The 27,142-nt window shown below is 38.2% G+C and overlaps 1 protein-coding gene across 4 annotated transcripts in view; it reads right to left on the bottom strand.

Moving 5' to 3' along the window:
* The window catches only part of CPNE4 (copine 4), a 268,547-nt gene that overhangs the window by 158,847 nt on the left and 82,558 nt on the right, over positions 1 to 27,142 (bottom strand). For all 4 annotated transcript variants that reach the window (XM_086849429.1, XM_086849453.1, XM_086849437.1 and 1 more), the window contains one exon: positions 17,935 to 18,122. In XM_086849429.1, coding sequence (XP_086705555.1) covers positions 17,935 to 18,122 — 188 coding nt within the window. The remainder of the gene's footprint in view (positions 1 to 17,934; positions 18,123 to 27,142) is intronic.

The raw sequence follows: 27,142 nt of genomic DNA, 5'->3' as shown, positions 1-27,142 counted from the left end.
AAAAAAATAATTTTGACACAAGAGACAAATAAGGAAAGGAGAACAAGACTCAATGTTACTTTCTTAAAAAACTGGAAGAACCTAAAACTGGTACCATTAGGCACTTAAATGATAAATCACAGCAAAATAACCAACAATAAAATATATTATAAAAAAAAAACCAAACAAAAAGCCCCAAAACCCAAGCAAAAAAAACCCCAAACCCTCTTCTGGGGAAAAAGGGGGATGAAATGGTAGTATTTGTCAGTATCTACACTAATTTCTCAATTCTTTAAAAGCTTTTTCACATGGAAAACCAAAGCTACCTAAACTCAGGCATGCCAAGCCCACCCCAGGCCCATTCTTCCACACAGCTCCATCAACTTCCCATTGTCATTTCTCGCAAGCTTCAAAAGGTGTGCAAGCTTCAAAAGGTGTGTGCACAGCCACAGGCTGAACCTGCTCCAGGAAATGATCCAGCATAGTTCACAAGAAAGGATGAACACAGTCTTCCCCGTGGTTACTACAACTGGGTCGTTTCTCCACAGCAGGAGAAACACAACACAGTGGTGCCAAAACACCCACAAGACAGGACAGAGGAGGTCTCCCTTTAGAGACCAAGGCACAAACAGAGCCACAGAGGACATGCCATCACCTGGTCATTCATAGTTACTGTCCTTCAAGAACAAGCAATTGCTTAAGGGGGAAAGCAGTTCCTTACAGAAAGCATCCCTAAAACACTGGACTTGCCACAAATCACATGGTCACAGAGAAATGCTGCCCAGTGGTGAGGCTCAAATTCAGAAAGCCCCTTAGCTAAAGGAGATCTGCCTTTCCCCACTCAATGGGATGATACTGATTCATGCATGCTGAGCTAAGAGCATGCATAGATGTTTGCAAGATCAGTATCAAATAACCATATTCCTCTTCAAAACCTCTCTATATAATCTGCAGGAAGATTCACACCAATTATATATTTCATGACTAATTATTCTAATTAAACTGACTGGTAGCACATTAGTGATTCAGACAGAAAACAAAATATTCAGACTTTACATTCTCCTCCCTCCACACTCCAGTGAAATCTCTAATGTATCTTATGATTTATTTATCTCAACCCAAAAGCAAAAATACACTGAGAATTTTTTAAAAAATCATCAGCTTCCTCCAGCCACTTACTAGAAATCCACCATGTACAGGGAGATGGCGATGCTATTTAATGCCATCCTCACTGTTTCACAGTTCCAGTTTATAAAGCCTCTCTGTACTGGTGTACACCTCCCCACACCATCTCTGAGCACCACCATAATTAGCTGTAATCTGTTGCCATGAGCTGCCTATTGACAGCTTCTCCTATTGCAGCTCCTGTAATGTAAAGTTTCTCACTGATGGTTCACATCTCAGAGAATTTCCAATGATTTAATGACTCGCTTTTGTAGCCCCACCTGCACACGAGCCCAACTACATTTGCCTGTAAAGAGCTGAGTGCCCTATGGAGAGCAGGAACAAAAATCCCTAATCCCTGCATTTAGAACAGCTACTACATCTTGCTGAGAATGGATCTTGCCATGTTTTCATACTTTGGAAAATAAAGCTAAGAAAGGACATGGTTGTCTTGTGTCACTTTAGATGAGTAAAGCACCATTATATCCCTCTATTTGTACAGGGCTTTCCAAAAACACCATTAGGGTGAAGACTTGTAGTTCAAAGCCCAGTGCTCAGAGTATTAATTTCCAGAATGGAGATGACCAGTCACAGTTTCTCTTTTTGCCTGTGAATAATGATCAGCCTTCATTACATGATGATTCCCTGCTTCCCTTCACTTCATTCCCACAGGTCTTCTGTCTCACATGGGGCACAGGGCAGATCATACTCCCAAATGAAATATTGAATATAACTAAAGAATTTTTTCTTTCTTCTATGCGCCTTTACCCTGGATAAACCAATACACAGAATTTACTGCAGTGCTTACAAATGTTTTACTAATGAAAAGGCTTTCTTCAGATACTGAACAGACACGGTACAATTTTGCTACTTTATGTCTGCATTTTTTTTGCAACTTATGTCTTCCTGTTGACCTAAGGAACTTTTTCTATGCATAAGCAAAAAAAAAAAAAAAAACAACATTATACCAAATGTTTGATAAATCAAGAGTCAAGATTCACTTCTTTGTCTGGGTGATACTCTTAAGAAGCCTGGCATTGTAGAACCAAGAGAAGATCATGATCTGCAGCTATATGTGACTGGGAACTGGAAGTACTTCAAAGTTTGAAGAGCTCAGCACCATGCTGTTCAAATCAATTCCTTACCAAGTACTCAAATAAAATAATAAAAAAGAAGAATCTAAATTGCCCTACAAGGTGCTGGCCCAGAGTTCCATTTGCTTCTAAAATAAGATCCAGGTGCTCTTAAAAGTCTAAAGCAGCCTTTGCTTAACACAGCAAGCTTTAATTTTAAATTGCTCACTGCATGTGCCATGAATGCTGATCTTTAAAAAGTGTGTCTAAATCAAAGCACTCCATATTGCAGGGTAATTGTTTATATAATATAAAAAAACCTGCATGAAGATAGCCCCCTCTAAGTTAAGTGGTAAGCCATGTTTAATATTTTCTCTAAGCAAAAGATAACAAAAAATAACCAACAGTATTTTGCTCTCTTTTCTCTGTACCTCCAAATAAGAAACTTTCACTCCAAGGTAAGTTACTAGTTCACTTCAACTATATCAGACTTACTACTACTCAGAGACCCATTGTTAAAATTATTTTATTGCAGTGTCACCTAGAAACTTTGGAAAGGCTCTCACTATTCTTTGCAAATAAAACAGAAGATGTATTTCCTGCCCCTAAGAGCTCAAAGCTAAGAATTTATAAACACATACAACAGCAGGGCAGGAAACTGGGGACAAAAAAATCACCTCAGCAAAAGGACTATTTTCGGTCTGAATTTGCATACATATATTTTTTAAGAATAAAACTGCAATTTATGAAATCAGATAGAAGGTCCCTGAAGAGTTTAAGAGATCACTTTTAGCAGTGATGGTGAAGAATATGTCCATCACACCTATACCTGCTGCAATCTGCTGCAGCAAACATTGCTCTACAGACACACGATGACTGACTGGGGGTATTGCCATTTTGGCAAAAAGGATCAACAGCAAGAGCATCCATCCAGGTATAAACCTCAGTGAAGTATGATCCCACTGAGCTACATGCCAAGACTTGGATCCTATAAGATAATTCCGTTGAGAATGAAAATAGAATAAAACCATAGGATCATCTAGTTTAGAAAATATCTTAAAGATCACCAAGTCAAACCATTAACCCAGCATTGCCAAGTCCACCACGAAACCATAATCTTAAGCATCACAACTAAAGAACTTTTAAATAAGTCCAGGAATGGTGACTCAATTACTTCCCTGAGCAGCCTATTCCAATGCTCAATAACTACTTTCGTGAAGAATTTTTTTTCCTAATAACTGACCTAAATCTCTCCTGGTGTAACTTGAGGTTATTTCATCTTGTTATCTGAGAGAAGAGACTGACACTCAACCCTCTACAAACTCTTTTCAGGTAGTTGTAGAGAACAATAAGGTGTCCTCTCAGCCTCCTTCTTTCCAGTCTAATCAAATCCAGTGGCCTCAGCCACTCCTCAGTGGAGTTGTTCTAGACTTGTTCACTAGAACAGAGTGGCTTCCTAGAATTCTCTAGAGTCAGGAAGCTTTAATGCAACTATTTTAAAGCACTCATAAAGAAGTCAAATGAACAAAATTTTCCTTCCTCACAGCTACAGATGTCCTTTAAATTCATTTTAGATCCAAAAGCCTATTCCCTAGGCTTCACTTGGAACATCACTCTGCTGCTCCCCAAGATGTATTTAAGTTTCCATGCTACTGTTTTTAGATATAATCTCATTTGGGTTCTACATTAATGTCTGTTTCATCTTATCTTGCTCACCACTTTCTCACATTCAAAAATACATACCATGCCCAAATAAAACTTAACATGAGCCCTTCCAGCCAGGTCATCCAGGACTTTCAGCAGCTCCCTGCTGGAGGACCCCCACAGCTGTCATACAGGAATACTGCTCACAAAGTAAGGTGTAGCCTGGGATTTTCAATATAGTCTGAAGGCAATATAGAATTGTAAGGAAATCAACACTAAAAAACCTCAACAAACTGCTTTTGGAATAAACAAATCCTTCATAACTACTTCTCTTCAGTACTGTGTGACACAGACCAGCCCTCATTTGAATTTCATATAACAGCACCAACTTCTGGCAGAGAAAGGATTTCTGAATGACAACCACGGTATGTAACCTGGTCAGCAACCAAGTTCTACGTATGTGTTACATCACTGCCTTCTTTTCAGCTTTTCCTCTCCACATCTGTAATGCAGGGAAAAGGCAGGCAGATGGTCATTAAATTATGTATTCTCGCCACAAAGATCCCCAGGAGTAGCCAAATTATACAATGCTTCACAGGAGACATCGAGATAAAAGTGTGGGCTCTTTAAATAGACTGACCTTCAGCTCCAGCTAAATTCAGCAGAAAAAGCAGAGTGATACAATGAAAAGGAGGAAAAAGTAATTAGCCTGCATCCACTGTGCTCCATTTAAATGGATAACAGCACGTGGCTGCTTTGAAAGAGGATATCCAGATGGAAAGATGCATACTATGACAATGTAAACTCTGTGAACTTTATCATTATGTCAGAATCTTCTTTAAAAATATTCCCAACTGATACAATTGTGTTCAAAACTACGGACTTCATTGGTTTCAAAATTAATTCAAGATGCATGTATTCCTTGGGGTTCATAGTATTACCCTTCTAAAAATAACACAAACATGAATTGCTGATGCCCAGCTTAGGAGAGTATATGTACAACTCCTCTAAATTATAAACAAAAATTCTGAATGGTTCCTTAAAGTGTTAAAATTATTCCTTTCATTTTTTAATTCAAACTCCGCAAATTGGAAATGTTTCCATCATAAAAGCTCAGAGACCAAAATATTACCAAGGTGGAAGAGTTATGCTAAGTGTGTTGTTTTCTGTGAAAACTGGGACTTGAAACCACCCTCCTTCCTGCAGAAAGCAAGGGCACCTGAAGGTCTGGACATGGCTACTTTAACTCATGACAACCTCAGATCAAACCTGAAAAGCCATGTCTAGAACATAAATTGAAAATAAAAGCATGCAAGGCCTGTGAGCACTTTATTTTTTGTGCCAATGCAGCAATTCAATGTTGAGCAGCAAATTCAAAACCAATCGAAATCTGGGCAAAAATCTCCAGAAGCTGCAAAAGAGCATTACATGCAAGTTGAATTAAAAAATAACAGTTTTGGGTAGAATCAGAGTTGTGTGCAGAATTTTAACTTGTAAATTACAAGTCTCACTCTCTACCACACAGATAGTTATCATCAACATTTTCCAATATTATTAAGGAATCTCAATAAATTTCCAGGGAAAAATATAAATTATATCTATGAAAAAGGAAAAATTGTCATAATATTTTGGACATGACTTCATTGTGGAGCTATAAGGCTAAATATGGCAGAAGACCAATTAAGTCCCACCAAACTAAGGAAGAAAGAATGGACACTGTGGGAAATGGTCACATCACCAAGCCCTGGCAGAGTTCAAGAAGCATTTGGACAATGATCTCAGGCACATGCTGTGACTCTTGGGGATGGTCCTGCACAGGGCCAGGAGTTGAACCCCGTGATCCTTGTGGGTCCCTTCCAACACAGGATATTCAATGGCAAGTCTTTTATTAAGAGAAGGAGTAAGACTAATGCATAGATGATCAAGGATCTATTTTGGTATTTAAATTAAAGAATCAAGGAATCAAGCACAGGACCTTCAACACAATTAGGCACATACAGGACCATAAAAAGAGTATTGAAACATAGGATGTCAATAAACATAATGCCAATAACTTCAAACAGAAAAACAAAGGCATGGGTATTTATATTGTGTTGTCCTGTGCAGAATAGGAAAGACACACACATGGCAGCTGAAAAGCCCAATATAAGCTGGAGAAGTGCAAATACAGTTTTAAAACAGCAAATGCTGCTGTCAGTGAAGACAGTTCCTGCATCCATGTGGAACCTGAAGGGCAGCCAGGGGAGCAAGGCTGTTGAAGTTAGTCCAGTTCATTTGGCAGTGACACAGCATAAGCTTTTAAGTTTACCCCGCTTACAAGGCAACAGCAGACTAATCAGCCCTCAAACAGCATTTAAAGTTAAATACAACAAGATACAATGATCAACCTGATGTTTCCCTGAGGAGGCATATAGAATGCATGTACTGCATCACTTGGTTCTGCACCTGCAGCCAGTTCTACACCAATGGCATACACAAGCCAGCTGGTGCCCTGTCTAGGCGATGAGTTTTTCCAAATATTTGAAAAGCAAAAGCTTCAAACCTCATATTTTTAATTGACTTGTTTTTTAATTGAAGTTGACTTGAAAAACAAATCTCAAATCCCTCTGATTAAGTTTATCATGACAAATCCAGATTACCACAATGGACAGTTTTCTGCTTCAAAAGCACAACATCATGGGTTGGTGGTGTGGAATAAAACTAAACATCTCACAAAATTGTGACATTTACCTCAGATAGTTGCAGTTAATATGTTATGATGAATTTCAAACTAAAAACTAGCTGAACTACACACTGCAGGCCTTTTGAATACAAAAATTATTCACAGGGAACTACAGCAATTATTCCAGTTCCAATGACTTGCAAGCTTTTGTAGAGGAGACTGTTCAGCCTAAGAACTGGCTTGTCACATATTTTTATTCTGATCTCTTTAAGTGTGATATTTGATACAAAAGGCAGGTAAATTTATACAGATCACCTACGAATCCACACCCATACATTATGAACTTTATATGGATTGTCCAAAGTGCCCTAAAATTTTCTTAGTAAATAAGCATCTTTGTAGAGACAGGACTTGTATAATTTTGCTTTGCTGTCAGCAGCAGTGGAATGGTGGTGGTGGTAGCAGACACTCCAAGCCCTCTGCCAGAAACAGGGGATATTTTCAGCCCTTTTCCTCTTCTTCAGAGACTAGTCTTACTAGTTTACATCTAGGATCTTCTTTTAGAGAACACTAAGAGTGGCAAAGAAATGAGCAGAAATCACAATTCTGGTAGCTGATGCAATGTGGCTCTGCTTTGATTACCTGTTTTTACATGCAAAATTGTAAAGTTCTCAAGGGGAGAAAGAAAAAAAATCAATCCATCCCATTTTTTGAAAAGAAGTAAAAAAAAATCAGGCAATGATTTATCTGTCTTTTATACCTGAAATACCTGTTAACAGATGAGGTCAGTGCATCTATACAGAAATGTAGTTTGGACATGTCAATTCTCAGATTTCAGAGAGTCTGTATTCTGGCCTGGTTACAACTGATACAATATATTTTTAAGCTACTACCAAACATGAAGGAATATGGAAAACAGCAGTTCCAGGGAAATTGCTCTTACTTTCCTTTGCATAAACTTGAATTCCATCAATCCATGTCACCAGAACATTCCCTTATTATGTAATGGTTTTAAGCCTAACCAGTTTTAATGAACTTAGCATCTCTGGTCAATCAATACTGTCTTTTCAAAACACATTTGCAGTAGTTCAGACTGTTTTTCTAAATCACTTATTCTCAGAGTTTCATAAGTCTCTTTTCCTTCAGGAAACAATTTGTGTTAGACCCTAAAACCCCTCACAGTTAACACAGAATAGACTCATGCTGCTGACAATCTCTCAGTTCCATTCTGATGTTACAGGTTAAAAATCAGTATACTGAATCAATCAAGTGAATTATCTATTTACAAAGCAGCTCCAAAGATTCCTGTTTACTGGAGGTTTATCACAATATGTCAGACTACTGAAGTCAAACCAGGCTTAAAATCTGTCCTGGAGATGTGTGAAGTTTGTGTATCTGTAAAAAATAGCTCACGAGAAGTAGGCATATTACTGAGGTAATCTGAAATGTGCATCTGCCTGCCCATAACAAAAGCAGACTTAGACTCTCCATCCAAGTTTAAAATACTACATACCTGATAGATAATTAAACTGCAGGGAAAGAGAGCAAAATAATTTTTATTTGTTATGTTTAGCTGCTGACAATATAGAATTCCTCTGGTATATATTCTTACCAACCAGTTACTCAGGGTTAAGAAAGAGTGGAGGGACTGTAAAACTTTGTTTTTCTTAATATATTCCTTTGAAAATTTTGAAAAAAATATTGTTTTATTGCATATGTATATATATATGTATGTATGTATGTATATATATATGACTGCATGCATATATCTATAAATGTGTGTATATATATGTGTGTGTATGTATATACATACACACACACATATATATATATATATACATGTGTATATATGTATGACTGAGAACAACTGTGCAAAGGTCATAGCTTTCATGGAAAACTATCCTGAGAAAAAGTTGTGAGAAGTTAATGAAGCATGAATAAAGAACCATCAAATAGATAGCATGGCTAAAAAGCAGTGTTTACAAGAATGTCTTAGGATGATTAGAAACACTAATGAAAGAACATTAACAACAAAGAAATATCTAAAATCATATGGGAAAAGGAAATAATTCAGCTTCCCTGTTAATGATGTAAAAAACCACTTTTATTAATGTAGAGTAAAATATTTTGTCAGCCATAGTATTTCAATATTTTAAATGACATAAATACAAGAACAGATGAGAACTCCTCTCAGTTCTTTCTTAGTATTTCATATCTGCAATTCAATTATTCAAAAGCTAAGATTAAGGCAAAATTTTCAAGTAGATTAAAACCATTCAAATCGTTCCTACCAGCAACAATACACAAATGTTTGCAAAGCCAAGAAGAAATCTAAGAAATCTGACAACAAAGCACCAAACCTGCTTCCTCCACAGGTGCACATGGCAAGGTAAGTGTAGAGAGCTACTTGCACTCTACTAACACTCTGGCTGAAGACATCTGCTGGAGGAATGGCTACAAAGAAATTGTTCACCAGGAAGGAACAGAGTTCCTCAAACACTTCCATAATCCCTGATCCTCTGGACGTTGAAATAGGATGCAAACAAGTACAGATCATTCACATTTCCATCTAAGCTAGTGCAGTACTGAACTGATTTTGAAGCATGTAACTATTTCCTAACATAGAAAAATGACTACATGATCCCACATTTCATTTCCATAGCTCTCCTAGGACCTGAGGGCTCCTGGAAATCAGCCCCAACAGAAGACCTTCCTGGGAGAGGATACTCCAGACCACAGGTTCAGGGAGAGACCATGTAGCTTTTACCACATAAGCACTCTCTCCTGACTTCTCAGGAGTGCACTTGGTTTTATTCAATTATGTAAACTATAAGAAAATAGCTCTTCACTCTCCATAGCTTGAAGACAGGGCACCTGAAGAGGTTTAGTTGGACAGATAGAGAAGCCAGCTTCCAGCTCCTATAGAGAGAAATCATCCAGCCCAAATATGACCACTCTCAATACAAACAAAGACATCTACTTTCTTTCCTTTGCACATACATTACATTTCACAAACTGCACTACAGAGGCAGAAAATTATGTTTGAGCTAGTGGAATAATATGATATTTCATATATATTGACTCAACATGACAGTATTTGTTTTCAGTTGAGACAATCTGTCTGATTCAAATGAGTTCAAGCTGAAAGACTAGCTGATTTAAAAAGACAGGGGAAAAAAGCACCGTGGCTGTCTTTAAATGCTGAGACAAGAAGGAGGGTCAAGAAAAAGCAGCAGTGATGGATGAGATGAAAACAAGAGGGAGTTATTATAAAATGGATTTAAAATAAATAGGCACATTACTACCTGGGGTCTAAAAAGAAAAATCTCATCAAAACCTAATGATGTTCATATTTCTGAACTAGGCACAGGAGAAAAAAAATTCCCAGTACCAATTTCTTATCAAATATTTGCCAACACAAGAAAATGACAGCCTTTAGTTTTCAGAGATTCAACTTTGCGTAAGCAGCTCAGAAAGACCTGGGAGATAGGTGTCTTTCTTTTTATCAAGAAAGGTAATATAAATTACAGTTCCAGGTTTTGAGCTTACACATATATATTTGTAAAAATGTCCTAAGTGCATTAGGGGCTGAACAGAATATTATGAATGATGCTCTGTTGGATATGGAGAAAAACTTTATAGCAGATTCCCTCCATGTGGAGAACTTTTCTTTTTCCAGAAAGAGTTAATGCCAGGAGGTCTTCAGCAGGCAAACCCTTGGAAGAAAGGGTGCCTCCAAAATATTAAGGCTTGGAAAGGAAGATATCAGATTAGATGAATTCAGGCTGAGAACGGACCAAGATAAAACATTCAATTAGCCTGCAGCCTGACCCCACAGACTTCCAGTGGTGCTTGAAACAGATGAGCTGTCTTTGACAGTCACACCATACAAAAAGACTTCAAGGAAATGTACCAGGAACAGAAAGTAAAAGCTAAAGGCAAATCTTGGCAGCAACAGAGGTTACCAAGTAGTTTTGAGTAAAGAAACATTCATTAGCATCAACAGAGACTTGATGGAAAAAGAAGAAAAGTATGATATTGAATTATGAGGATGAAATAAACCATAAAGGCATATACACAGGCACAATGCTGTGGTGTAAATAAAATCACAGCTTTCAGTCTAATGAGTGAAAATGAGGTAAGTCTAAATAAATAGCATCTAAAAAATCCTTAAGCAACATTATCTAGGAACATCCACTGGGAAGTGAATGCAGCAGGACTGCTCCCATTTCTTCCTAGGTCCAAAGGTCAATAATCAAAAGCTGCACTCAGTTCATCACCTGCAAGCTATGCAGGGAATTGACCTGTGCTCATACAAGACCAAGTGCTCTGAAGGCCTGAATGATCTGGGCAGGAGGGGCCAATCAACTTGACTGCCCTGAGTCAGGAAAGGTAGGACTTTGGCCACCTTGTGGCTTAATTAGAAAAAAATCCCATTGCCTTTTTTTCCTGATAAAAGTCTTGATCATTTGAAATAAAGACTCAATTCTTCCCCATTAGCTTTCATCAACCATGTACTGCATGAATCCAGTTTTACAATAGATCTAGCATTTCATTACAGATTTTGATCTAAGCTTTGGCCAGAGAAAACTTGCAGGTAGCATTTCCAATTATCAGCCCTCTTCTACATCCAGAAGAGAAAAACTCCCAAATCTGCAAATGAATCAGAAGCCTCTTCACAAAGAGAAGAGATAGTTTCATTACCTTTATTTGGTGAAAGCATCTCCTTGCCACCAAATTTGGCATAATCTGATGAGATGTTTTATAACTTCCTCTCTTTGTCAGAGAAAAATCTTCCTAAGATGGTATGATCATCTTACGGTAACGCCATTACTTACAATTAATTTCATACAAGATGTTTTCTCACCAACTTGAAATCTTAAGAGTGAAATCAGAAAGATAGTATCTAGAATCTGCTCTAGCATTGACTAGAGTATTTTAAAAAAAAATAAAAAATCCCCAAACCCATCAAACTTCCAATAAACCAGCCCACTGCAAAGCCTTGCAGTTCTTTAAAGCAGAGAATAAATCCCAAATCACTGCTCAGAAATCTCTGGAAATGTGACAACAGGTTATGGTTCTACATCTCTGCAATGCTCTGAAATAAACATAGTTCAAGTAACTACTCAAACAAATCCATGTTTTGTGATAGGTTATGTATGCTGAATCTTCAGAATATAGGTTGCCTTTTTATACAGTCATGGACAAATCAGAAGAATAAAATCCAAAATAGCATTTAGAAAATGAACAGGAATTTTCTCAGTGTCTCCTTTAATACAGGAAAAAGGAACTTAAAAATAATCAGCAAAAGGCAAGTTCAAAAACTGCAAGTAATATTACTTTCTTCAACCTCCACTTAGGCTGCTGAACCCTTATGTCCCAGGATATCCCAAAATTTTATCTTTTATATACAAAAACTTCTGAAATTAGTTGAACTAAGTTATGGAAGTTATTCTAACAACATTTTTTTTTACAATTACAAAGGCATAAACTCCTGTTTAAGAATTCCCTGAGCTGCAGATCAGTAAGAGCTGGAAGAACAAGCTGGAAAGACACTTTTATATTTCTCTGATTCCATATTTCTTCACTGTAACCAACTAGGAACCAGATGCAAGATGAGGTTAGACAGCCTCAAGCCTCATTCTGTATGGCTGCTGGTGGTAGTTCTTGTTTCTGATCACTGAAACTTCCACTTCCATCCAAATGCTTCATCTATTACCTGTTCATCAAAATTAACTAAAAAGTATGTATTTTTTCATGTGTTCTTAAATGTGGGGGGATTTTTTTCCATCTTCACAATATTTTTGTGTATATTTTGGAACAGTTTGGTAGAGTCATGGAGTGTATCATCCCACAGACTCCCCTATTTCATGGCTTGTTGGCTTCTGCAGTGGGCTGTAACAGCCACAGATGGATAACATGAAAGCTACTTTTGGGTATCTATGGAAACAAATAGCTTAAGTCTGCCTCAGGGTCTTCTCTTCAGATCCTTTGCCCATGCTAGGAAGGGGCAGGAAATTTCCCCCACTCTCCAAAACAGAGAGGAGAGAAACGTGGCAGCAGGTGCTGGGAATGTAAATGGGGAGCTGAGGTAGATGAAAAGGCAGAGGAAGGAGACGGATGCTGGAATTCAGAAATGAAGCAAGAGAAAGCAGGACTAAGGGAAAAAGCAAATACAGATGAAGAGCAAGACTGTCCTTCCTATAGCCTCATTCCTATGTAGCCTGTTTAGTAGGCTCCACTGTGTATTCCATACCTTAACTAGTTCCATGCATTTCCTAGCCCACTGGTCTCTACCATCTGTTTGCCTGAAGGTCTGCGTGGATGTGCAGGTTGATGTGAAAGGAAAAGGAAACACAGAAAACTCAGGTTTATTTGTTTAGTCCTGAACAAGCTGATCCTTGAAATGTCATGCTGAATTACAAGTGAATAACTTTTATTTTAAGAATATCAACACATTTTTACTGAAGCTCACCGAGTTTTCCACAAATTGTGACTTCAGAAAACATTTCAACAACAAAAAAACCAAAAAAAATCTATTTGTCTGCTGCTTTATTTGCTCTGCAGTTATATATATATATATAGAGAGAGAGGTTTAATAAAAGCTTTGGGTAAAAAGCAAAACCTCCAGCTACCTGTTCAGACCCACAAAGCAGCAGACACTCTCTGTCCTGCTGCTGAAAGCCAGAAAATATAACCACAGGAAGCCCTCCCTGATTCCCAAACATGGCTGCTTGTCTTCCTGAGCTCCTCTTCTCTTTTCCTAGCTCTAGACATCACATTCCATCTGGCTAAGTCAGGCTGTGTGACACCTCCTGATCTCATGTAAATCTTGTATGACCAGCCACAGCTCAGCACCTCACTCAGCTTTCAAAATAACACGTACTGTGGGTACTTGCCATATGCAGATAACCTGTGAACAGGCCCAAGCTACTTTCTTGGAAATTAGGAGTTAACAAGAATGCCAGTGCCAGCAAATCTCAGCTGAAGGCTCCAGTACTATACATTAGTTAACAGTTAATATTTATTACGCATGGACATTCATGCTCTAGGTGGGTAAAATAATCATTGGAGCAAGGGAATTTATCATCATGTACCTCAGTCATTCACCATCTGAAACTTAGTACAGTATTTAAACTCCTTGAACACGTTCAAATCAAGATGGAAAAAAACCTGTTGAATAATTATCTTAAGCGGTTTAAGTGCAACATCTGGCCACCCTGCAAGTGTGCACCTGCCTGAAATTATGGCCAGAAGTGCTAAAATTCAGCCCTGGATCAGCAAATTGGCTTTTAGTACATAAATATAGTATAATCTTAAATTCTGCTATATCACATCCTGTCTTATTAGGCTTCATGTGTGAGAAGGAGTAAACTGCCAATTTTCCTATGAGACACAATGTGATAAATGGATAGTAAATGATAGATAAATGGATAAATGGTGTAGGCTCTAGCGAATGTTAAATGTGCATTATAAGGTCGAAAGAAGTTCTGTTAAGATCTGGTGTTTTTTATCTAAGTTTTGTAATGTTAAAAGTTGATCCGAGAGGAGGGATGGAGAAGGAGCTGGGTTGGAAGAGTGACACAAGTGCAAGTGTGGGGAGGGCTGGCTTACCAGGAGGTTGGCTTCTCACTAGCAGATAAAAGGATTGTTACGGGTATGAGCGGTGTGCCCCTGTCTGTAGCCAAGCACCCAGCATTGTCCTTTTTTCCTTATTCAGTCCCTTGTTGTGGTTCAAAATTTTAAAGTTTTTTTTAATTTTAAAAAATTTTATACATTTTAAAAGGTGAGGCGTCGTTTCTCACACACAGCATACCATTTACATTCTAGCTTGGCTTTTCAGCCAGCACCAACATACATACAGAGGGAAATGTAGGGGGGGAGGTGTGTGTGTGCACACTTGTGCGTGTGCCAGTTTGTTTATGGAGAAACATCTACCCAGACAAGAGGAAAAAAAAACCAGCAAGCATATCTGTCCCAGAACCGGGGAGAGCACAAAGAATTCTTTGAGTATTTGTCCAAGTTTCCAGTGGTTTCACTACTGGAGTTTTGTGCCCCTCATCAAATCATCTAGGGAACTACAGGCCCACCAATTCCACCTCAGTTCCTGGGGAGTTGATACAGCACTTAATCCTAGGCACATTAAGGATAAGAAAATCATCATGAGTATCTAACCAAGAAAAAGTCATGCCTGAACAACTTGACAAACTTCTAAGATGAAGTAGATCTACCTGGCCTGGTAGATGAGGAAGGAGCAGCAGGTATTTTCTACCTGGACTCCAATAAGGCCTTTGACACTGCCTCCCACAAGATCTTCCTAGAGAAGCTGTTCATACAGGGAATGGATGAGCAGACAATGAGATGGACTGAAAACTGGCCAGGCCCAGAGGCTGGACATCAGTGAGACAAATTCTAATTTGGATGCCAGTGACTGGCAGTGGGGCACAGGGGTCAGTACTGGATCCTGTTTAAGATCTCCATTAATGACCTGGATGAGGGGGCAGACCACCTTCAGCAAGTTTGTAGGTGACATACCTGGAGCACTCAGGGAGCATTTTATCAATGTAATACCTGAAGGGAGGGTCCAAAGACAAGAGAGGTGGGCTTTTTACTGGTGGCTAGAGACAGAACCAGAAGTAAGGGACACTAGTTGAAACACAGGAACATTAGGAAACATTTTTTCACTTGTGACAGTGACCAGGCACTGGCACAGGTTGCCCAGGGAATATGCAGAATCTCCTTCCTTAGGGATATTCAAAACCTGTCTGACACAGTTCAGGGCAACTGGCTCTAGGTGTCCTCACCTGAGCAGCACACAGGCCATGAGACCTCTAGAGGTCCCTTTCAACCTCACCAATTCTGTGTCCAGGAAACAAACCAACAAAACCCCCAAAACTAAACAAAACTGGAAAACCACACTTAAAAAAAAAGAAAACAAAAAACCAAGAAGAATACTTAGATGTCATTTCCAATCTCTGGAAACAGCACCTACCCACTCTACAAGAGCATCAAGACATTTTCATTCTATATTTCCATGTGTAGGTGGCATAATTTACACAAACACACACACATGCACACACAGAACTGCAAAACTGAAAAAGAAAAAAAAATCCTCAGCAACAGGCTGACATTTTTATCAAAATTCTCCCAGAGATAAAAGTGCACAGATTACTCACTTTCAAGGATTGTCTGCACCTGCAGAGAGGCTCCTTTATATCCCAGTATCTCTAACTTCATGCACAATGCAATCCCATCAGCCTAAGCCCACATGCTTCAGCTGCACCTGGCCAAGAGTCAGTACGTTCCATGGATTTCAAAAGCACTTATATGCAAGAGCACAACCTGCATTTTGGACACCTTCAATCCAGCTACTTCATGCTGAAACCTCCAGACAAACGGAGTATGTGATCAGTATGAAAATCTCAGCAACACTGTATCTTGCTACAGCATGTTTGGATCTCCACGGGGTTTAAGGTATCTGGAAATTCAAGATAATTTATGAAGGCACTAAATCCATACTCAGTTCTAACTCCTTTTCTTGGGTTGCCATTTAGTGATTTCTATGTTGAATATACTCACTTCACTGGTAACCGGATTTTATTATGTTTTAATTATTACTTCATCTGTTTTTTCAGGTCTTGCTGGATTACTGATTGCCATCAGCAGAAGATTCTTCCAGCCAAATTATGTCTCCAGCTATACCTGAGTGACTCTGTTCAATTTAGTTCAGCAATTGGGACTTAATTAAAAATTCTGTTAAGGTGCTGGCCAGAAAAGACTCATCATGGCAGAGTGGCATTCACTTTGCAGCACTGATAGGAACATGAACTAATAAAAACTTTTTTTCATGCTAAAATGAATTGCCTGGACTCTCACTAGACAGCAGGAGCAACTGACATAAGATGAGAATCATATCAGTGAGCAGATCTGTTCTACAAGAATCACTTTCTTCAGTCAATCACTTTCCAAATTAAAAACCACATCAAATAAAGGGAATCTCCATTACTACGTCAGAATATATAATTTAAATCTACTTACCCTGCCAGAGACAAACTGTATGTAAATGCACCCAAAGTTATTCAGAGAACTGAGAGAGCATGAAAGTTTTCATTGTGTCCTTTCCAAACAGGGCCATTTATTTTATTTTGACCTTTAATCCATTGCTTGGTTAATTTCTCTTCTTTGTGTCATTACACACAGTGCAGTTAAATGCTTTTTTCTACACAGAGAGCTCAAAATACCCTTTTTTAGGCTATTATATCACCCTAAATTTCAATTACATTGAAACACTGATTTTGTAGCACTAAAACAATGGTGAGAGTTTTATTTATAGTCTGGTTTTCTAACAGGGATATGTCTAGTAGTTCCACAAGAGCAAACTAAGAAAAGAAGAATACCATCAAAAACCCTTAACTTTCCTAGGCTGGCCTGAACTGGAAAAATTTCATAGGTCAGAACGATTGGAATAAATAGAACAAAATCCTCAAAGTCTGAAAAACTTGGCTGAAAATGCTAAAATTTAAAAGACCCCTGAGTTTAAGATTTTGCTTTCTGCATATGCTCACCATTATTTTTATCTTTCCATACATAGATAAGACAATCCTATGCTGAATGCTAAAACTCTTGAAAAGAGAAGGATGAATATGCACTCAAAATTAACTGGATTAAAATAATTCCTAATTATCTCTTACATACTTTCTATTCTCTTTTTAAAAGTCACACCTTTTAGCTTGATTAACCACAAACACTCAACTGTAACTTTGAAGTAAAATAACCAACAAGATGTCACTAAAAAGATTACATTCCTTTCTATGTTCTATAGTTACAATTTGAATTTCTTTAAGATACCATGTTTCCAGTTATCAAAGAAATTATTTCAATGATCAGGCAAAATAACACGAAGCAGGATTTTAATCAAAAATGCAAACTGCAATACAGGGCAAATTGATAAGGCAAATACATTAGTTTTACTGACTTCAACAACGAATGCAACTGTAATGCTCAAAATTTGCAAATCAAGCTACTCTGCCACCAAATCCACTGCCACCTAATAATAAATCCTCCTCTCTTCCACAATATTCCTTGTCATTATATGGTAATGCCTGGTGGTCACTATCATTGTCTCTCCTATTATATAGCTTTTATGAAAAAATAAGGCCTAAAGGGAAAAAAATTATGATGCTTCATTATTTATTCATCTTGATTTTTAATCTAGATTCCAAAGAGAAGTTCAGTTTCTGATTCAAAGTGTGTTGTGGTTAATGGAAAATCTCCCTTTGGTCTTGCAAGATTATGCCACAGGCTTCAAATTGCTGCTTCTCTTTACTGTTCTTGCTATTTCAATTTTGCCTCACTATGTCTATGCCATCCTAAAGTGTCAGAAGAATCAATTTTATTTTATTAAACACTCACCTCAAACCACTGGCCATGTGACTGCATTTTAAGGATGACACAAGGATCTGGTTTTGAGAGGGCATCCCTGTCTGATATGCCTTTGCATGCAACTCGCAGCTCCACTTTAGTCAGGCATGGGCTGTTAAAAATTCCCAGGGTATTGGCTGCTGATTCATAGATGTTGCTCATTTTCTTCATTCCTTGCTCTGAAAGAGAGAAAAAAGTTCTATTAAGGATGGTGCACACACGGTACAGCCCCTCCTTTCACACAGAAGCCAGTGTAAAGTTCTGCTAGACAGTAACAGTGAATGAAAACCAGAGCAGGAGGGGGAAATAATAAAATCAAAGAAATACCTATAGTAAAAAGAAATAATCATCTCATATGTTGAGAAGTAAGACGAGTTCAGAAGGAAATTTTCCACCTTGTCTCTGAACTCTGGGGGAGCTGTGACCTCGACTTCCAGCTCTGTTTCTGCTTACAGGGCCACATTTCCCTAGGCCAAAAGATAGATAGAGAGGATGGTAATTCCAAATTTCTTATGGTTACACCTTAACAAGGGTAAATTAAATTTGTTCAGCTCTCCTCCAATCTACTTTTATTTCCCTCTATTTCTTCCAATGAGTATGCACTTCTTCTTGCACAAACTTTTGGTACAAATGCCATAAATGGCCCCTTTCATGCTAACCTTAAACCCCTGAATACATTTCACTGTTTCCACACTTAATGCAGAAGATTACCTGCCTCCATTCCTAAGCAAGTAGCCAAGACTGATGTTTTAAACAGAAAAGCAGGATATTTATGCTGCCATGTCTTGTTGTTACAGTGTTTGCTCTTTTGGGTCAGGAATCAGTTACTTGAGCACAGATACCTGGAATAACAGGGACCTCCAACCCTTACTTCACTATGAACAACACCACCATCAATCCTGTAGCTCAAGAATTTCTCTCAACAGAAGCAACAAAAATATTTTAACACAGAGCTTACCAAAAACCCCTATATGACCATTTTTGCATCAAGAAAGAATATGGGAACACTCCAATTTGCTCATTTGCTCTGAGCTTCACAGTCTGACCCTTTAAAAATCTGCTTCCTAATACATGGATTAGTGCCTTCATCACTTTATCCCATACATAACAGCCACAAAAAATGAATCTCATACTTTTAGCAGGCAGATTTGTCTTGCCATTTTATCAGTAAGATATTTTAGTGTCTGTCTCAAACCTTTTCACTGTCTATTCCACAACAGTCTTTTCTCAGAGGTTAATGAGTTTTGAGAACTGTTTTGATAAAAATTACATTTCAGAGATATGGAAACGAAAGTGAAGTTTTCTTTCCTCAAATCTGTTAAGTTAAAAATAAACTCAAAACCCACAAAATCATGCCTATCCAGTTTTCCTATGAATTCAAAAGGTAAAATAAGAAAGGTTATTTCTCAATTCAGAGTAAGGGGAGTTGGCAATAGAGTGCGAACCTCTAATACATACAGACAAATTTCAGGAATGTAAGTCTGTATGATGAGGCAGATTATCTGCTCCCCTGCCAGAAGGGATAAAAGCCTGTTAACAATTTACAATTCTTCAAATCTATACAACAACTTAGTATATGATCATGGATCTGCTGTGACTACCCCATTCAGATGTAAGTGAAGTGAGCCCAAGTGGACACCAACCACTGAACCTCAGGCCCTACAGGCATATTTAAAATGTAAGCCCCACCACAAATACAGTGCCTGACATCCTAAGATCAAAACAGTCACCTTCAGCCCCTCCCAGTTACTTGTAAATACTGTCACCTAAACTACAGTTCCTTGGGTTTACTGCTAGGAAAGAAACATGACTGAGAAATCAGGCAAAACGAGCAAACACATGGAAAAGGTAATGATATGGGGCTACGCTATAAAGCAAGGGACTGGAGAGACTGTTGTCTAATTATTCATCATTTTGTAATCCCATCTCCTTCAGAAAGCTGCTCAACCAGCTCATCCCACACATTTACAAGACATTTTTACATGTTGCCCTTTCCAAATTGAAATCCATTTGAAAATTGGGTTAATTCTGTCTCATACACATCATACATCATTAATAAAATGTCATCCTTTGTGCAGAAATAGGCTGGTGATTTAATTAAACTGGATGATTTCAACACTGAAGAGAAGAGGAAAAAGTAGCAGAGTGAGGGGGAGAGATGCATTTTTCTTCCTCCTACAATAATTATATATTGGTTTTTCAGAACAGCAGGTAAGTATAAAAATTATATTTCTTTTTATCACTACAACTATTATTTCAGCTTTTGCAAGTTCTAAATTTATCAATGAAAAAGATCAAGCCACAGCCTTATTCTTTTGTCTCATTATATTCCTTCTTTTAATATAATCACTAGCTTGGGCTGTTGTGCTGATGTCACATCACCAGGAAGCTGGAGGCCTGGAAAATAGATTTTTGAGCCCACTGAAAGTGGCTAAAAACAGTATTGTTTTGCACAAACATAGACAAGTTAGATTGCATAAGAAGCTTTTTGTCAATTAACTACGTAAGTTATTGACGGGGGGGGAAATTATTCATTTATCTTTGCTACAAACTTTTCCTTTCTCAGTTCATTAGAACCTTGTTATTCCTTCAATGTCCACACAGTTTCAATATTCACTGAACAAGAGCTGAACCCATTAGATGAAAGCAATAACACAGACAGAAAAAAGTGAAATAAGCGATAGGTCACATATTTCTAAAGTTTTCATTTCATCATTGCATACATTCTCTCCTATTTCCTCTGGAAAACAGGAAAGTGGTGGATCATACGCTTCCCACACAAATTTATTAGGCAGTGCTAGACTGAACAGAATGGGGAAGCAAAACCAGGCCTTCTGTTTTCACCCCTCCATGGTGAAACATCAAGGAAACAGTACTGACTAGAAAAAAATTAAAACTGCACTATGCTGAAATTGAAACTTATTAGGCTACAAACCTCCACCCCAAAAAGCAAGAACAAAAAAAATCCAAACAAACACAAAAAACCACAAAACCAACCAAACAACAACAAAAAACCAACATCAAAGAATGCATCAGCTACAAAGAAAAAGTGAGAGCCTTGAAGACAGATCTCTGTCTCCAGTGTCTCAAACATGTTCTATATCTGGCATACTTAGGGCTAATTTACTAGAAGTAAATATGCCCTTTTTACCTTTCTAAAGAGATTCATGGCTCAAAGTGATCTTACTGATACATATGATGAGATGGGGAATTAAGGACATGAAGCCAAATTCTTGTCTGTAGTACCCAGTGACAGGACAAGAGGCAAATGGCACAAACTGAAATTCAGGAAATTCTGATTAAAGAAAAGGAAATTTTTTTACTGGAAGTTTGGTTGAACACTACAACATGCTTCTTGGAGAACTAGTAGAGTCTTCATCTTTAGAGACATCCAAAACTCATCTGGACACGGCCCTGAGCAACCTACTTTGAGCACAGGCTTAGAATGGATGATCTGCAGAGGTCCTTTCCACCCCTCTTCTACTCTGTGACTAAGCAGTAAACAATCAGATTACAAACTTTTTAGGGTACAGATTGTCTCTGTGATGTATTATTGTACTAGTTGATTATTTGGGTCCCTTGGCTCCAAAGTCATGCAGAAAATCAAAATATAAACATGACCCCAGCATTTCTGGTACAAAATAGTGCTACAAAGGCTCCTATGAGTAGATATTTCATTAACAGCAAAAGCACACAAGTTCAGAAAATTGTGCCTGCCTAGGTAACTGGATTACAATGACAATCAGTATTACACATTTGACAGCTACATCTTTCTCTATTCAGGGGCACTAAATGGCTTAAAAATGTTCAGTTGTCTAGTGCCTGCAGAAGGAATGATCTTTGTGACACAGAATACAGCCAGTACATGCCTCTCTCTGGGAGCTAAAAGACTTGAATTCAGCTCACTAAACCAGATCCAACTCATTACAAAATGGTGATCCACATAACCTCACCACAAACCTATAACCAGGCTTCTTAGATTCACCATGAAATAAATATAAGATGCTATCTGAATTCAGATTTCAAGTTTACTCCATTGCCCACAGTATCATTTTGCCCTTCAACACACCCACAACATGCAAAAAGCTTTTCTGCAAGTTGTCTGGGTGAAAAATGAAGAGACTGCTCTCTATGGCACCTTGAAGAATCAGGGAAACATTCACACTCAGCCTCACCTTCAGTTCAGGTAATAAGTGAGCACCAAACTCACAAAAGCAGAAAGATGCTGAGATTAAAAGCAGTAACCAGTGTTCTTTGCATTTACAGAAAGGTCTTGTTATTTATAAACCTGTACTCCAGACCAGACTACACACAAATGAATTTGGGGGTCGCAGGTTTCTCATCACCCTATCTTGAGAGCTGTGTCTGAACTGTTTTACTGGCACTTTAGTCATAAAATGAAAATTAGCTAATAGCATCTGTCTGCTTCTGCAGAAGTAAACAGCAAGAATCTGCTCCTGGAAAGGTAAATTATGTTTGCAGTATGTACACATGGCGGGAAATACTAATAGTAGAGTTACATGGAATAGGAGCAGTGAATAAGTGCCTCCAAAAGAGAGCAATCCTAAAAGCACTGGATGTTGTGGCACTAGCTGCTGCCTATGTATTTATAGTTATAAATTTTATATGGGAGAGACATTTAGTATTCCAAACGCATGAACAGCTTAACTCTCTAGACAGAAAGCTTTGTACCTACAGTTTCTGGATCTTCCAGGGGTTAAAGTCTAATAAAAGGAAGTATAAAACCCAAGTCTACAGTTAGAAGCTTAAAATTCATAAAAGATCAAGTTAAACAAAATATAGTAAGAGCAAGATTTATAGAAAAGGCTGAAATTATGTTAGGTGTTCATGTAACAGAGTTTTTAAAAGTTCCTCTGTTTAGTAACTTGTTCAGCTCCAGCAGAATGTAGGCCATGGACCCCTTCAGGGAATGACAGTAATTGAGATAAGTAATTATTTTTCTTTTAAAAAATTTATATAATTGGGAATTCCCAGTCTCTAATAATTACTGTATCAGCTGTTGGCACCAAGACTCCCTTGGCTGTGAAAAAAGCAAGTCAAACCCTTCACATTCAGCTGTAAATAAAGTTTTGTACAAATGAGGAAAGGTGGGAATTCATCAGGAGTTCTTGATTCAGCAATTTCATTAAATTAATATTCCATGTGCTTAATCAGGAGCTCACTAAGACACCTGCCTTGCCCAGGTCTGAACAGAAACTCCAGCACAGCACTGAAAGCAGACCTACCTTTATTATAATATGTATTAAGTTTTTTTCATTGTGGATTTTTTTTGTTTTTTTTCATTGTGGTTTTTTTTTATTGTTCATAATCTTTGTTGCTGCTGTAGCCATTGCCTTGGCCATTCTCTGTGTATCTCTGGAAACTGCTCATGAACAATCAGTGCTATCTTAAAACAGAGTCATTCAATTACTTATCTTTGACCATGTTCCTAAACTCCTGGTTTTCAGCCAGATCTTAAATCACTACACAAGACTCTCAGCCTGTTGGCATTAAAAAATTATCCTGGTCAACATTGATTATATTATAAATTGCTACAAAACTGTAAATAATCATAGATAATACAAACAAAATGCAAGCTGCCAAAATTAATTTTAATATGAATTATTAAGTAATGAAAAGTCAATAGGTTAAGTAGACCCCTCCACAGAATAGTTTGTGCAATTAAAAATACAATTTTGCCTCCTCCACTTTGATTATCTGACAACTATTAATGAAGATTTATTTGAAGTTACACCTACCGGAGTCTGATAAAGGCCTCTGAAAAATGAGCAATAAACTCAGTAAAGAAGGGGGATCTGGAGAATCCACAGCAATGCTATGGTGAACAATGAGACAGGTCTGATAATACAAGTAATCTATTTGGACAGAAGGGGAGAAGGTTCAGAACAAAGTGCCAGCAGTGTAAATGAAAATACACAAACACTGACAGTTCAAAGGGACTCATTACCATAGAACCAACTGTTTCAATTATAAGGGGAAAGGGAAAGTCACTGGAAAAAAATTGAGACAGCTAATGCATGACAAAACACTATACAAAAGCGTGCTGCACCTATACAAACAACCCCATTCCAACTGAGAGAAGGAAAATCCCCATGATATCTGGAGCACTGGGAGTTGCTTGAATGTGCCCAGTTCTGGATGCTCTGAGTGGCTCCCATTGATTTCAGACTCAGTGCAATGCAAAGCACCTGTAAGAGTCAGTGCTAAAATACATATATTTTATTATCCTAGACTGGCAGAGCAAATCTAGGATTTGCCCTTACTCTTTTAGCATGTAACTAATGCCATGAGTCATCTCTTACTTCACAGAATTCCCACTGTCTTTCTTCTTACAATCCTGTAAAATATGCAGGGGAAGAGAAATCAAAAAATTCACTGATACAAAAAACAGGAGACTGAACAAATACAAGATCAAATAATCTTCCTAGAGATAAATATGGACAACTCCCCAACTAAAAAGCAGTCTTAACGCTTTTTACTGGAAAAGCAGCAGAGATTTTTTTTCACAGAATTAACCAAAGTCTGCTTCATTTACATTCACTGGATTTGTACCAGTCACAAGGAGTGTGCCTCTCCTGCAGCAAGGCTGGATTTCAGGCTGGCTACAGAGGGTGTGTACTCAGTCTTGTTTGTAAAATGACACCTTCTAAGACAGTGTGTTGGTTTAATAGGATAACAAAATGTATTTTATTTGGAACACTGTGGAAGCTAGAGAGAAAACAGACTGGCTCATCTGTATGCTGACACATAGTAACACACACAATTGTCCTCTTATCCAGTCTTGTTTTCTTAAATATGCCTGTCCAAAGCCTCCACTTGCAACTCAATACTGTCAAGCAAAAACATTAAATAGTCCAAATTTTCCTTTTCCAAATCATGAAAATGGCATATTTTACCTTAGAAAACATTAAAAAAAGTGGTTTTGTTCTTCATTTCATTTAATTTCTATTTGGAAAGCAATTAGAACTGATGTTCTACAGTCCTTTCTCAACATTATAAAAGTTTAAAATGTATTTAAAAAGCAAGAAAAAGAAATGCCAGCAAAGTTCACACTGTTCTATACCATGACTCCCGGAGCTGATGATTTATAAGTAGGACTGAATAATATGAAACCCCAGCAGAATTCAGGCTGCTACCAGTAAATTATTTGCCTGCTGGTCTGGGTTTTAGTTCTCAGAGTCTGGCTTGAGTCTGTGCTACCTCTTGAGAGAATACCTGAAGCACAGGCAGCTGTAAGAGCAGGGATTAAGCATCGATACATGGAAAGGCTCAGGACCATTGAATCCACTTCAAACACTGAGGAGTCACACACACACACAGAAATCCCAAACCTACAATATGCAAGCAGTTTGCGAATGTAAGTGACATGTAAGCCTAGGAGATCAGAGAAATGTAATTGAATCTCTCTAATCAACAATTTCAAGGCTACTATCATGTGATACTTATTTGACTGCTTATCACTAAAAGCCATTACGATTTTCTTAGGCTTGTCATTTCAGTTTGCTGCTTGAACTGAGTGATACACCAAATGAAACACAGGAATAAAAGTATATTCACTATGAGGATATGTGTTTGCTGCTTTTTTAAAATTGGTTCTCCCAATTAGGTATTAGAGGGAAAATAAAAGTGTCTTAGCAAGAAACAAAGCTTTACAACAAGTTACTTATCCAAGAATCTTAAATAATTGGATATTGTGCTATACTTCAAAGAAAGATAAGCCTGGAACAAAATCAAATGCCAGCACTCTTAAGGTGTAGCAGTCAAAATTCTGATATCACATAAATCCAGCTGAGAACCTTCAGAACATGTTTCAGAACATGTCTGAGGCAAAATAATTCTTGAAATAATTAGACAATTCTGAACAACATCTCTACAACATTAATCCTTGCCTCATCATCTGCATTTGCACAAAATACATTTGAAATTAAAATTACCCTTATCCACCCTGCACAAGCATACTGTCTATCAGCTAGAGAGAATCACAGAACTGTCTGTGTTGAAAAGACCCCTATGACTGAGCCCAGTTGTTAGCCCAGCAGTGCCAAGTCCACCACTAATCCATGTTCCTCAGCACCACATCTACACATCTTCTAAGTATCTACAAGGACACTGAATCAACCACTTCCCTGGGCAGCCTGTTCCAGTGCTTTACAACCCTTTTGGTGAAGAATTTTTCTCCTAATAGCCATTCCTAGTGCAACTTGAGGTCATTTCCTCTTGTTGTATGGCTCATTACTTAAGAATGAAGCAGCAAGTTGTGTTCCTCAGATATACTCATTTACACCAGAGTATGTATATAAACACATGTAATGCCTGGAAGAGTTTATCCATTTACAGATGCAACATATTGCAAGCTGCTAATTTTCCTTAACAGATGGCTTTAGTGGCTCTTCCTGCAGCATGAAAATGATTCTACAAGAGAAGCTGCTTCCTGCTCCTGATCCAAAGACAGGCACACACATAGAGGAGCAGTGAGGAAGGACTTCCCATTTACTGTTTAGCTACTGCATTTGCAATACAACCAGAAGGTACACCTGCTGTAAGCTGGCTCAGGGTTTCCTAGCAGTGTGAGAAAAACTGAATTTATAGATTTCACAGGGGCCAGGTTGAGCCCAAAACCAGGACAGAGCTTTAAAGTCAAGTTGCTCTGTCAGGTAGGGAAGGAGAAGAAGGAAGGGAGCAATGACAGTGCTGCAAGCAGCGGCTCTCTCACTTCATAGTTGCTCCCTCAACATGCTTTACCCCTCTCAGCAACAAGCAGAACTCTTGAATGGCCTCTCCAGGCTCTGACAGACAAGAGCAAGCTCCCCACCCTCAGGGGGTTTCTGGGCAATGAGCACATTTACCTGATGTCTGGAGCCAGTCATGAGCTCATTCCCTTCGCGACAGAGGTTCAGCGACAACACATTGGGGTTTGTACCACTAGCTAAGTTAGACCCTGAGCCTTCCTTGCCTTCTTGTCATTTACTTACTTTCTATTTTCTTTCCAAAGTCCTTGATCAAGTATTTGAAGAGTCACCCATGAGACTTAGCCATGTGAGCCAAGCGCACATTGCCACTATCTCAGCTAAATCGGCAAGGGATATATGATCACATTGCAGCTCCAACTGCAGGCATGAGAAGAGCCAAGACAGCCAAATTGTATTTATATGGAGAGTGTTAATTTCTTTCCTACTTC

This window comes from Cyanistes caeruleus, chromosome 1 (genome assembly GCF_971803275.1).
Source record: "Cyanistes caeruleus chromosome 1, bCyaCae1.hap1.1, whole genome shotgun sequence".
Taxonomy (NCBI): Eukaryota; Metazoa; Chordata; class Aves; order Passeriformes; family Paridae; genus Cyanistes; species Cyanistes caeruleus.
The sequence above is the reverse complement of the archived record's forward strand: the minus strand, read 5'-3'. Positions and strand labels throughout refer to the sequence as shown.